We start from the raw sequence: 12,727 nt of genomic DNA, 5'->3' as shown, positions 1-12,727 counted from the left end.
TGTTTATGTTTCTTTTTAAAATTTTTATCAATATTTTGTAATAAATACTTTTAAATATACTTCAGTTACTTAGAAAACATTGAATTGCTGCACAGATAAATTCCGGAAATGAAAACAAAATTATGTCGGAAATGAAATAAAAAAATGTCGGAAATGAAATTAAAAAATGTCGGAAATGCTATGCATATTTCCGGAAATGAAATGCAGCGCTTTATCCACCTAAAGGATTGGTTTGTTGAGACAGGGTTGTAGAGCAGACGGACCTTACAGTGGATATCTGAGTTAATTGTTAAAGGTCCGTGTCAAGGCTGAGATAAATCCTACTGCTCCCTGCCGGATCCAGATTCCCTGTGTAAATGTGGCATCATGTTACAGAAAATGTCTTCTACAGCAATTACATGACTTTGCCAAAATTCAAGTTCCAAAATTTTAATTCTTTTTTTTTTCAATGTATGATACTGAACTGCTACTTTAAGATAAAAGTAACTACATTTAGTAACAAACTGAAGTTCTATCTACATGTATTATATGTATGAATTAAGCACGTACAAGGGGCGTTCAATAAATAATGTCATCAGAACTTGGAAAGCAACAAAAATCGCTTTTCTATGATTTTGTCCTAACGATTTAACCAAGATATAATTCTCTTTTAATTAAAAGACATGTCCGTAATATTTTTATTCAATTTCTAATTCTTTTTAGAACACAGTTTTGAGTATGACCCATCGTATACTGGAAAATGGCAGATCCTATGATTTGCCGTACTTGTTTTTCTCTTTCTGAAAGGTGCTTTCCTAAGTTTGGAAAATGAAACAAGTCAAAGAATGAAAGATCTGGCGAATATTGTTGATGTGACAAAACATTAACTTTCTGTTTACCCAAAAATTCCTTTATTCTTCATGGCCTGTGGGTTTGGACGCTGTCAGGAAGAAATATAATGTAGTGAATTCCTCATTCTGTTTCCTTCCTCTCATTAACCTTTCAATTTTTTGGCATATATTTTGCTTACTAGACTCCTCCAGAAATTGAACTGTCTCCCTATATATGTATTTGAACAACAAGACAACAATAGCGTATAAAACTGTTTTTGTGTTCTTGCAATTTTTTGCTCTTCTTAAGCCTTTGCAGTTTTGTCAAGTATATCTTATTCTAAATTTGTTTTGAGGGTTTAACGCAAAATGGATTCTAGTTTCATGATCTGTTTGAATTTCAGAAAAATATGGATACGAACATTTTTTGTTTTTGTTTTAAATAATTGTTTAGATTTTCTACACGCTCTCGTTTTCACTCATATTTATAAATACAGGGTGACCAATCAGTATTGAACTCTTTAACAATCAAATGTTTCTTTAAAACAGTCGTAAACTACCCCGATATGAAGTCTATCAAATTTGCTATGTAATTTAAAGTCAATAAAACAATCGGTGATAATTTGTTGAATTATCCCTAATATAGATTGGTTGTTGTATGTCCTTGTTAAAAAGGAGAATACCCATTTTTGATGACCATTATATAATTTTTGTTCATGGAAATCCACCTGTTCACGTGTGTATGAAACAGGCATAAGTTGCTGTAAATTTCACATATTTCAGTTAATAGATTTTTGGGAAATTAACAAGTTTTACAGCAGCTTTAATGACGCGTTCAATTTTACTCTAATTTACTGATTCTTGACCATTCATTTTTGACACAGTGTCTCAAGTAGCCCTAATTGTTTTCCAGGTTCCCACAGTGGAATTATGCGATGAAAAGTGGTCACATAAACTGTTATCAATTCATTAAAGATTCAATAATTAGATAAAAACAAGCTTAATGTCATATGATTTCTTTGTTGTATGTCAAGGTTCTGATGACATTATTTATTGAACGCCCCTCGTATAAATAAGTAAGGGATAAATAACGAGATGGTGTTGAATAGTTTAGAGAAAACATTCCCCTCCGAGGGCCGAAGGCCCGAGGAGGGGAATGTTTTATCTAAACTATTCAACACTATCGAGTTATTTATCTTACTTAAAAAAATTCCCTCTATTGAACCCCAAAGAAACAGTGGCCCATTCATATATCCAACTGTGCCATAACAATGGAATTTTACCCTTTCATATATCCAACTGGTTGTAATACAAAAGGCTAACCGAACACCCCTCTGCGAGCTTGTGAAAGAGGTGCTCACTTCATATCAAACCATTGTGTTCTACGGATCGGTCATGGATTCTGATGACGAAATTTTTCTTACACAAAGTAAATTTAAAGAAGTCCAGAGTTCGGGGGAAGATACCGATAGTGTATTAAATGATATTTTAGACTTACAGGAGGAAAAAGAAAATCAGAATTTTGATCTTAAGCTGGACAAATACAGTGATATTTCGGATGATGATTTGGTTCAAGTGGCTGACAAGATTCTTATGGAGTCGCAGACGGGCAATATTAAGACTGAAGAAAAAGATCAGCGTTTCAAAGAACCCATTTCTGATTTTGAACGTGAGAGAATTGCTGCGTCAAGATTTGCTAATAAGACTATGTCTAAATCAAGATGGGCAGTCAATTTATTTAATTCCTGGATGAGAAATAGACAAGAGAAATATGGAAATAGGGATGACCTTCAAAAAATTAGTGGAGAATTGCTGACCATGAACCCTGAAATGCTTAATTATTCTTTGGGGGCATTCATAACTGAAGTACGCAAAGAAAATGGGGAAGAATATCGTGGTAACACCTTGTATGAAATTATAATAGCTATTCAACATCATCTACGAGAGAATTCAAGGTACGTTACTCTTATGGACGATACTGAATTTGAAGGAATGAGAAAAATGTTAGACAAAAAAATGAAGGATCTGGCCTCATCTGGAGTCGGAATAGAGAGAAAACAATCAGAGGTTATATCAGTGGCAAATGAGAATTACATGTGGGAAAAGTGTATACTTGGAACAGACACACCCGAAAAACTGAGAGACACTTTACTCTTTTTGCTTGGACTTAACTTTGCTCTTCGTGGAGGTGCCGAACATTACAATCTACGATATGGAGAAAATTCACAGCTGAAACTAGGCAAAGAAAAAGAATCTGGGCGGGAATTCTTAGCATATACCGAGGATATCTCGAAATGTAATTCCGGTGGAATAAACCATAGGAAACTGAGAAGAAAGCAGACAAAGGCATATGAAAACTTGGAGAGACCAGACAGATGTGTTGTTTCTGTATTCAAGAAATACATTTCTTTAAGGTAATTATTTTTCTTTCTTTTATCAAATTTTCTTATTGTATACATATATATTGGAAGAGATATGTTATTAAGGTTATTTTTGTTTTATACAGGCCAAAAACTGGAAAAGTCAACGCTTTGTATTTACGCGCAAGGGCCAAGCCGTCAAACGATGAGTGGTATTGTGATGTCCGAATGGGAATCAACACCTTGTCAAAGGTAGTGAAAAATCTGTGTGCAAAAGCTGGTTTAGATGGGCACTTCACAAACCACTCACTAAGAGCAACAGCTGCAACGAGGATGTATTCAGCAGAACTCCCTGAGCAACTCATATGCGAGAAGACCGGCCATCGTTCCGATGCTGTTCGTGAGTACAAGCGCACAAATACTGTTCAACAGCAGGAAGCTAGTGATGTTGTTCAACTTGGTTCAAAGAGGAAATGTGAAAATATCCCTCACGGTGATGTGTGTGATTCTAAATCAATCAAAATTAAGAAAGGAGATATTTCTGTGGAAATTCCTTTATAGTTTGATGGATATCTATAGTGTATATTGCTGGTTACATTATTGGATTTACAAAAATTGGATTTATAACTGTTATTATTTTGTGCTGTAGAAATACAATTTTCAACTCAACCTTCTCTTTTTATTCATTGTAAAATTAATTGTTTTCTGCACTGTTGGATATTTGAAATATATTCAAATATCCAACCGTTAAGCAGTTGGATATTTGAAATATCCAACGATTGCAAGTTGGATCTTAAAAATATCCCACTGGTGGTGGTTAAATCAATAAAATATACCCAGTCTAATAACAATGGGTGACGTCATTGAAGTTTTTTAAGAACACTTAGTACATCTAAGACAGCAAATAGTACATTGCATTTGTTCATTCACTGCAATAAAAACTTAAAATATAACATTATAAATCTGTAATTTTGTAATTTTGAAAAAGGACGGAGACTTTTTGTAACGGCGCCGGAGCAGAACAAGACCAGGTCACGTTTAAATCTTTAGTTTATTCAACAGCAATAAACAACAATGGCATGTGTCTATAAAAAGAACATACATAAATTATAACTTCAAATAGAATGACAAATAACATTTATGAGAAAAAAAATAACAAGTTATGAAAAAGAAAAGTATTTCAAAAGCAAATACCTTTACGGACAGCACGGCCTCGAGAAGTCTGACCTTGAAAACTGGCTGGCAGGACAAGTTATTCCCATCGAACATGGGTATTTATACCCAGACCTACTGCGCAAGTGGATTGAGTTGATTCCAAAAATATGCCATTCAGGAATAAGATTACAAAAGGGTGTTCCACAAAAGCCTTTACAAGATGTTAGAATTGTACTCCCTTGATTCAAATAATCGAAATAAGAAACATGTTTACAAAAGTGAGCACAGTATTAGCCTAAATAAATATATGACATAAAATATATGTAATTATTTGGTCACATTTTTTATAGGTTACTTACAGGGTGTGCCAAAAAAGGGACCACTTAATGTAAGAACTCCTGAAGCATTGATTTCTGAATGAGACTAATTCTGTAAGAGCCTGTAGAGCACCTAACGTCTTGTGTACAACAAATTCTTCTGGGTCACTAAGGCCCTGAAACAGAAAATAAAGTTAATACTGTGAAATCGTTATTTCCATTGGGGATTTAATCATCATTGTTTCTGTAAGATTTGACTGGCTATAATTATTATCACCTGATTTCTGTACCTGGTCAATAAGTGGCTAAAAGTATAGAGCTATAAGTATAGAGCAGCTCTCAGCAGCAACCCGACGTAGGCGGCCACACCCACAATGTTGTCAAAGAAGGAGCCACGGAGAGATGCCAGTCAGTCTGAAAATCAAGAATATAATGTACGTGTACATACAGTGTGATTTGGCATATTCAAATTTTAGCGCAATCACTGGGTATGAGTTGTTAGCGTAATCATGTCTGTGTCATATTTAGTATCTATAACTGATTTCTTAGAGATACAGTAAAACTTGGTCACATCAAAGTCTAGGGGACCTCTGATATTAGTTTGCTATATCCCTTATTCATTATATCCATATAAGGAATTAGATAAATTAATATAGCTGGGGGATCCATGATAACTTCGCTATATCCGTGGATTCGCAATACCCGTGTTCGTACTATACGAGTTTTACTGTATTCATAAATTAGCACATTGACTGTTCCAAAGTCTCTAAAATATGAAGCCTGCTATTCTAAATACCGTCTACAGGGAAATTTTTGCCCCTTCCACCTACCCATCATTCGGGCGAAATCAAAGATTTCAGCATAATTTCCTAAACAAAGCTATAACTGGATGAATACAAATTGGGGAAACATTGTTTGCAACTGTGAAAGAGTGAAGATAATACTTTCGTGAAAATAACCCTGTATACAGTACACATACGGTACATCACTGATCAGAGAAAGTCTTCTTAATTAAGGAATGAATTTAATAGCTACCCATTTTATACGGTATAAACTGGGTTTATGCTTTATAAACCGCGAAGCGGTTTTTAAAAAAAGCGTAAACTGTTCCAACCCAGTTTATACCGTATAAAATGGGTAGCTATTAAATTCATTGCTTATAATATAATTTTCATTCATTTGATGTAAGAAAAAAGATCATTGTTCTGACAAAATGACTTCTATTTGTACAAAATTTTAATGTAACGTCAGGCGGATCGATACGTTTTTGACGCAAGTCATTGTGACGTAGGCAACCCATTTTATACGGTATGAAGTAAATTTTTTACCCAATCAAATACATGTACAACGATGCAACCAGAATTAAATTATTTTCATATACAGGACTTTATAATTTTAATTATCATTTAACAAAACCTGAGTTATCTTACCTTGTCATGGAGGAAAGTAATCATGTGAGACAGCAACACATCATTGGCTGAAAGTTAAAAACAGAAATTAACATTTCTAAAAATTCAAATCGACCATCCTAAACCACATTTACTCTATATCAGGCTAGAGAATGAGATTAAACTTCAAACAACTACCACAACTCAAACATGTTTTAACTTTACATCTGTGCATCAGATTGTAGAATTAAATCTTGTTGAGAAAAGTATTTTTCAAATGCCTGGTTTTGGTAAAGTGAGTACCTTTCTGCCTGCCAAAGAAGACACACAGCTTTGTGATTCCGTTCTCCAGTAGGGTCTGTTTAACACTGTTGTCTGGGTCACTCAGCAGGGTCACGACCTTCTGTTGTGTGGGTCACTCAGCAGGGTCATGACCTTCTGTTGTGTGGGTCATTCAGCAGGGTCATGACCTTCTGTTGTGTGGGTCACCCAGCAGGGTCACGACCTTCTGTTGTCCAGGTCACTCAGCAGGGTAACAACCTTCTGTTGTCTGGGTCACTCAGCAGGGTCCCGACCTTCTGTTGTCCGGGTCTCTCAGGGTCATGACCTTCTGTTGTCCAGGTCACTCAGCAGGGTCACGACCTTCTGTTGTCCAGGTCACTCAGCAGGGTCATGACCTTCTGTTGTCTTGGTCACTCAGCAGGGTCAGGACCTTCTGTTGTATGGTCTCTTGTAGAGACAGCAGCTCTATGTCATAATTTGCCTATATAAACAACAAGAGGCCCATGGGCCACATCGCTCACCTGAGCAATGTGGCTAGGAAAAAAGCATAAATTAGTTTATTATTGAAAAGTTGAAACTCAATAGTGGTCCCAAATAATCCTTAAAAGGGAGAGCTAGGGTATGATTTGAACAAACTTGAATCTACACTAACTAAGGATGCTTGCATATTTCTTTGACTACCTGTGGTTTTATTGCCCTTTACATTTGAACTTTTATTGTGGCCCCACCCTACCCCCAGTGGTCATGAACAAAATTGAATCTACACTACCTGAGAATGCTTCCATATGAATAGGACTAATAATGGCTTTGCTATTTTTGAAAAAGAGATTTTTAAAGATTTTTTTCTACATGTTTCTATGTAAAACTTGGATTCCATGTCGTGGCCCCTCCCTACCCCCTGGGGTCATGATTTGAAAAAAATTGAATGTCCACTACCTGAGGATGCTTCCAAAAAAATATGATCATTCATGCCTTTGCTATTACAGAGAAGAAGATTTTAAGAATTTTCCTATATATTTCTATGTGAAACTTCGATCGTCCATCTTGGCCCAGCCCTATCCCCAGGGGTCGTGATTTGAACAAAATTGAATCTCCACTACCGGAAGTTGCTTCCATAAAAATATGATCATTCATGCCTTTGCTATTCCAGAGAAGAAGATTTTTTAAAGAATTTTCCTATATATTTCTATGTAAAACTTTGATTGGCCATTGTGACCCTGCCCTACCTCCAGGGGTCATGATTTGAACAAACCTGAGTCTACACTACCTGAAGATGCTGACAAATAAATATGATCATTCATGCCTTTGCTAATTTTTGAGAATAAGATTTTTAACAAATTTTCCAATATATTTCTATGTAAAACTTTGAACAGCCATTGTGGCCCCGCCCTACCCCCTGGGGTCATATTTGAAAACTTAAATCTACACTACCTGAGGATGCTTCCCTAAAAGTTTCATCTTTCCGGGCACAGTGGTTCTTGAGAAGAAGATTTTTAAAGAATTTTTCTTATCTTTTTCTATGCAAAACTTTGATCGGCCATTGGGGGGCACCTGCTGGAGCTGCTATACACTATCATTTGCCCTCATTCTGCCACTTCTCAGTTAGAACAATAACAGGACTACTTAGATGAAATTTTTTTTCAATTTCTTATAAAGTTTAAATTAGTTTACAATTCTATTTATCATTGAATTAAAATGTACTTTTAGAGGATACATTTAAAGTCAGTGTATAATACATGTAGCAATATAGTCTAAAACTGGTGTGTGTTTGGTGATATCACTTGATTCTTGCTTTCAATAACTAATAACTTGTCTGCATGACACAGTGGGTAGAGAGTCTCAGCTCTAGAGTCGCAGCGTTGATCACAAAATCGCAGGTTCAATTCCCACTGTGGGACATGTAGACCAGTCCCTATGATTAGATGTAAACTGAGGACCTGTATAGCAGTAGACAGCTAGCATAAAAGAGATATCCCTTGCTGCTTGATTGCTTTGAGTGTTGAGCATAAGTCAAAATTTGCAGCCCCATCAGCTATTATATTTGGATAAACTTCGATTTTTTAAACCATACAAGCTTCTAAGGACTTCCCACCATCCCTGGGCCATACTGCACTGCCCTTTACATTGTATGTACTTGCTGGGCCCATACTCTTTGTACTACCAAGTATGGACCTGCTGGGCCCATACTCTGGACATTGCCCTGTATATGTACCTGCTGGGGTCCTATTTATTCAAAGACCTTCAGCCTCACTAAAAGTTTTAGACTACATGTACATGTAGCTGTGGCCAGTCCCTCTAGCACAAGATAGATTACCAAATACAGTACAACTCGTTTACTACTGTGACCAAGTAATTACATATATTTTAATTCATATATTTATTTAGGCTAATACCGTACTCACTTTTGTAAACTGATTTCTTATTCAATTATTGAATTAATTGAGTATAATTCTAACATTTGGTAAAGGCTTTTGTCGAACACCCTTTTGTAATCTTATTCCTGATTGGCATATTTTTTTAATCAACTCAATCCACTTGTGCAGTAGGTCTGGGTATAAATACTCATGTTCGATTGAAATTACTTGTCCCGCCAGCCAATTTTCAAGGTCACAACTTCTCGAGGCCGTGCTGTCCATATAGGCACATGCCATTGCCATTTATTGCTGTTTGATAAAGATTTTTAAAACGTGACCTGGTCTTGTTTCTGCTTTGTTACACTATGAACACAGATATAGCGAATTCATGGATAGAGTGAAGTTTTTCTGGGTCCTCGACAAAATTCTTAACTAATCTTTTTAAAATTTTAAGGTTATAACGAACTCTGATATAACAAATTTATGGATATACCGAACTGATTTTGAGGTCCGTTGAGGATAAATATAATGAAATTTACATTTTTTATAACAAACTTTCAAAGATCTCAAAATTTGATAAATTGAACTGACTTTATTTTATTTCAGCATTTGTATATAGCTAGAAAATTCAATTCATAATAAAACCTTGGTTATCGAAGGTATGTTTTGTAATATATTTGCTTCCCTAACATAAGTATGGTAGTTAGGGTTGGTATGATATATCGAGATATCGATATATCGTGATATATGTGAGGACGATACATATATCAATACATTTGAAAATATATCAAAATATCGCCCCCAGAAATCTGACTTCTGTTTTTCTTTGATGGTTTAACATATAAAATAATTAAGTTGAATATAAATAAAGATATGAAATAAATAATAATTAACACCACTTAAGTAAAATAATTTTGTTTTACAACAAATAAACATCTATTTTGAATAAATTATTATTATTTGCAAAGAAATAATTTTTTTATTTCAATGCAAAATGATTTAATTTATAAGCAATTAATTAAACATATTGTGATACATATTGTATTGTGGCTCAAATATTGTGATGCGTCCCTTACCAAAGTAAAATTATTGCAGCAATATTGCTGCTATATTGCGGCAACACATTTTTGTCACCAGAAACAAGCTTTTTGGGTTAGTGAAATATCACCGCTAGCTGCAACAACTTCCGGTGACATTCTGGCAATACTGCCAGAACAAAACTTTCTGGCAACATCTAGGATTACCGATGAGCCATTTGTTGAGCATGCTCAGTCATTTACTTCCTCTTTTTAAATAAAGTGGAGGGAATTCAAAGGCAAGCATGTTTTGCTTCATTACTGACTTGTATCAAGTTAATTAGAGTTGTTAATTGTGCACAGTGGGATTAGTCAAGATGAGTAGTAAGACTGCATAGTGTGGAATGACTAGAAAAAAGAATTTAATCAGAATTATAGGAATGTGAACTCTGTTTCCTGTAATTCCATATATTAGACGATATAGAAAAAGTTGTATCATCCCAGCCCTAAATTGGTAGTTATACTTGAAGGAAAACATGCTTATAGCAAATTTGCTATATACGAGTATAGTTATATGAATTCGTTACACGGATATAACGAATTACAAATATAGCAAATTAAATTCACAGGTCGATCTCCCAGGACTTCCCTTACCAAAATATTGACCTTCTGGCAACATCTTCTGGCTTTATTGCCGCAATATTGCAGCAACATTCTGGCAATACATTGCCGCAATATTGCGGCTATATCATATTTCGTATGTAAATTAGTTTTGGGGCAATATTGCCAGAAAGAGGTTGCGGCAATATTGCTGCAAATCATGACCCAAATATTGATCTTCTGGCAACATCTTCCGGCATTATTGCTGCAATATTGCGGCTATATCGTTTTTCGTATGTTAATTAGTTTTGCGGCAATATTGCCACAAAGGGGTTGCGGCAATATTGCTGCAAATCATGACCGAAATATTGATCTGGCAACAATTCTTCCGGCATTATTGCCGCAATATTGCAGCAATATCATTTTTCGTATTTAAGTTAGAAATAATTGGTATTTAATAGAAATAATGATCTATCAATCTAACAATTAACAAACTGTGCTGAGGAATATAACAAACAATAGCAAGCCACAGGGTCAATAAGAAATAGCTACTTCTGCTATTCTTTGAACAGATAGAAAATTATGTTGATCATCATAATGAAAATCAACATATGTTTGTGAAACACTGTGCGCCTGGTGGCAATAAAGTTTGTAAAAGCTATTTATAGCATATGGGTCACAGTCAAGGTCACAATGTCATTGATCTTGGTGTCATTTGAAAGAACTTGATTATTGAAGTGTGCATACTAAATATGAAGTCTCTATCTCTTATAGTTCAAAATTTATGGCAGAGGATCAAAATGGCTATTTTTAGCATATGGATCACAGTAAAGGTCAAATTGTCATTGACCTTGGTGTTACTTGAAAGAGTTTAATTAGTGAAGGGTGCATACCAAATATGAATTCTCCATCTTTTATGACTCAAAAGTTATGTCGAAGTTTCCAAAAATCTATTTAAGTATATGGTCACAGTCAAGGTCCCAAAGTCATTGACCTTGGTGTTATTTGAAAGAGGTTAAATAATGAAGGGTGCATACGTAATACAAGTTCTCTATCTTTTATGGCTCAAGATTTATGTCCAAGATTCAAAAAATCTATTTTAAGGATATGGGTCACAGCCAAGGTCTCAAGGTCATTGACCTTCAGGTGTCTTTTGAAAAAGCTTAATTAGTGAATTATGCATACTACAGCAAAACTCGTTTAGTACGAACACGGATATAGCGAATTTACGGATATAGCGAAGTCATTTGGAATCCCCAGCTATACAAATTTTAATGAATTTCTCATACGGTTATAACGAATTACGGATATAGCGAAGTGATTTCATAGGTCCCAGCGACTTTGTTATAACCGAGTTTTACTGTAAATATAAAGTCACTATCTTTCATTAATTTTAAGTTATGATGAATATTCGAAAAAGCTATTTTTAGCATATAGGTCACAGTCAAGGTCACAAGGTCATTAACCTTGATGTCATTTGAAAGAACTTAATTAGTGGAATAGACATACCAAATATGAAATCTTTATCTCTCATTGGTTCAAAAGTAATGGTGAAGGTTAAAGTTTACAAACAAACAGACAGGACAAAAACAATATGTACCCCCGATCTATCAAGACAAACGAATAAAAAAATGTTTATAGAAACAATATTAATATACCACTGGAAATGTCCAGCAACTCTGCATTAATTTTCAAATAACATACTTTAATCCATCTTTCCTGCTACTCTAGGATATATAGACATACAAGTTTAGTATGCATGCATGCATCACAAGCACTAATTGAAACACATATAATTTTTCCAATTTTATCTCCATTGAATCATTCATCTCAAAAAGAATATTGGTTTTGATCGACTAATCAAGTCTGATGATATGGAAACAGAGTACACATTCCAATAATTCTGCTTAAATTCTTTTTTCTAGTCATTCCACACTATGCAGTCTTAGTACTCATCTTGACTAATCCCACTGTACACAGTTAACAACTCTAATCAACTTGATACAAGTCAGTAATGAAGCAAATCATGCTTGCCTTTGAATTCCCTCCACTTTATTTAAAAAGAGGAAGTAAATGACTGAGCATGCTCAACAAATGGCTCATCGGTAATCCTAGATGTTGCCAGAAAGTTTTTTTCTGGCAGTATTGCCAGAATGTCACCGGAAGTTGTTGCAGCTAGCGGTGATATTTCATTTTTTCTGGCAGTATTGCCAGAATGTCACCAGAAGTTGTTGCCGCTAGCGGTGATATTTCACTAACCCAAAAAGCTTGTTTCTGGTGACAAAAATGTGTTGCCGCAATGTTGCCGCAATATAGCAGCAATATTGCTGCAATAATTTTACTTTGGTAAGGGTTCGCAGCATAACCGAGTTTTACTGTATAGCAATTAAGGACATACGCAACGTACCTTACTTACTGATAGATTTCCAAGATATTCCAAATTTAA

The 12,727-nt window shown here is 35.0% G+C and overlaps 1 protein-coding gene and 1 long non-coding RNA gene across 2 annotated transcripts; one reads left to right on the top strand and one right to left on the bottom strand.

Moving 5' to 3' along the window:
* The first annotated feature begins 2,204 nt into the window (after window positions 1-2,204).
* Window positions 2,205-3,730, top strand: LOC134232772 (zinc finger MYM-type protein 2-like). Its single transcript, XM_062714749.1, has 2 exons — window positions 2,205-3,223; window positions 3,316-3,730. Exons 1-2 carry the CDS (start codon window positions 2,205-2,207, stop codon window positions 3,728-3,730), a joined length of 1,434 nt encoding a protein of 477 aa, XP_062570733.1.
* A 2,341-nt stretch (window positions 3,731-6,071) lies between these two features.
* LOC134232773 (uncharacterized) lies at window positions 6,072-7,008 on the bottom strand. The gene is made up of 3 exons (XR_009984847.1): window positions 6,742-7,008; window positions 6,333-6,429; window positions 6,072-6,118 (listed from the first exon to the last, which is right to left on the bottom strand). It is a non-coding gene; the product is annotated as an uncharacterized LOC134232773 (long non-coding RNA).
* Window positions 7,009-12,727: the final 5,719 nt, after the last annotated feature.

Source organism: Saccostrea cucullata, unplaced genomic scaffold, assembly GCF_032062105.1.
Source record: "Saccostrea cucullata isolate Sc308-1 unplaced genomic scaffold, CSIRO_AGI_Scuc_v1 ctg4194, whole genome shotgun sequence".
NCBI classification, from domain to species: Eukaryota; Metazoa; Mollusca; class Bivalvia; order Ostreida; family Ostreidae; genus Saccostrea; species Saccostrea cuccullata.
Note: the sequence above shows the minus strand (reverse complement) of the source record. Positions and strands in the feature narration are given on the sequence as shown.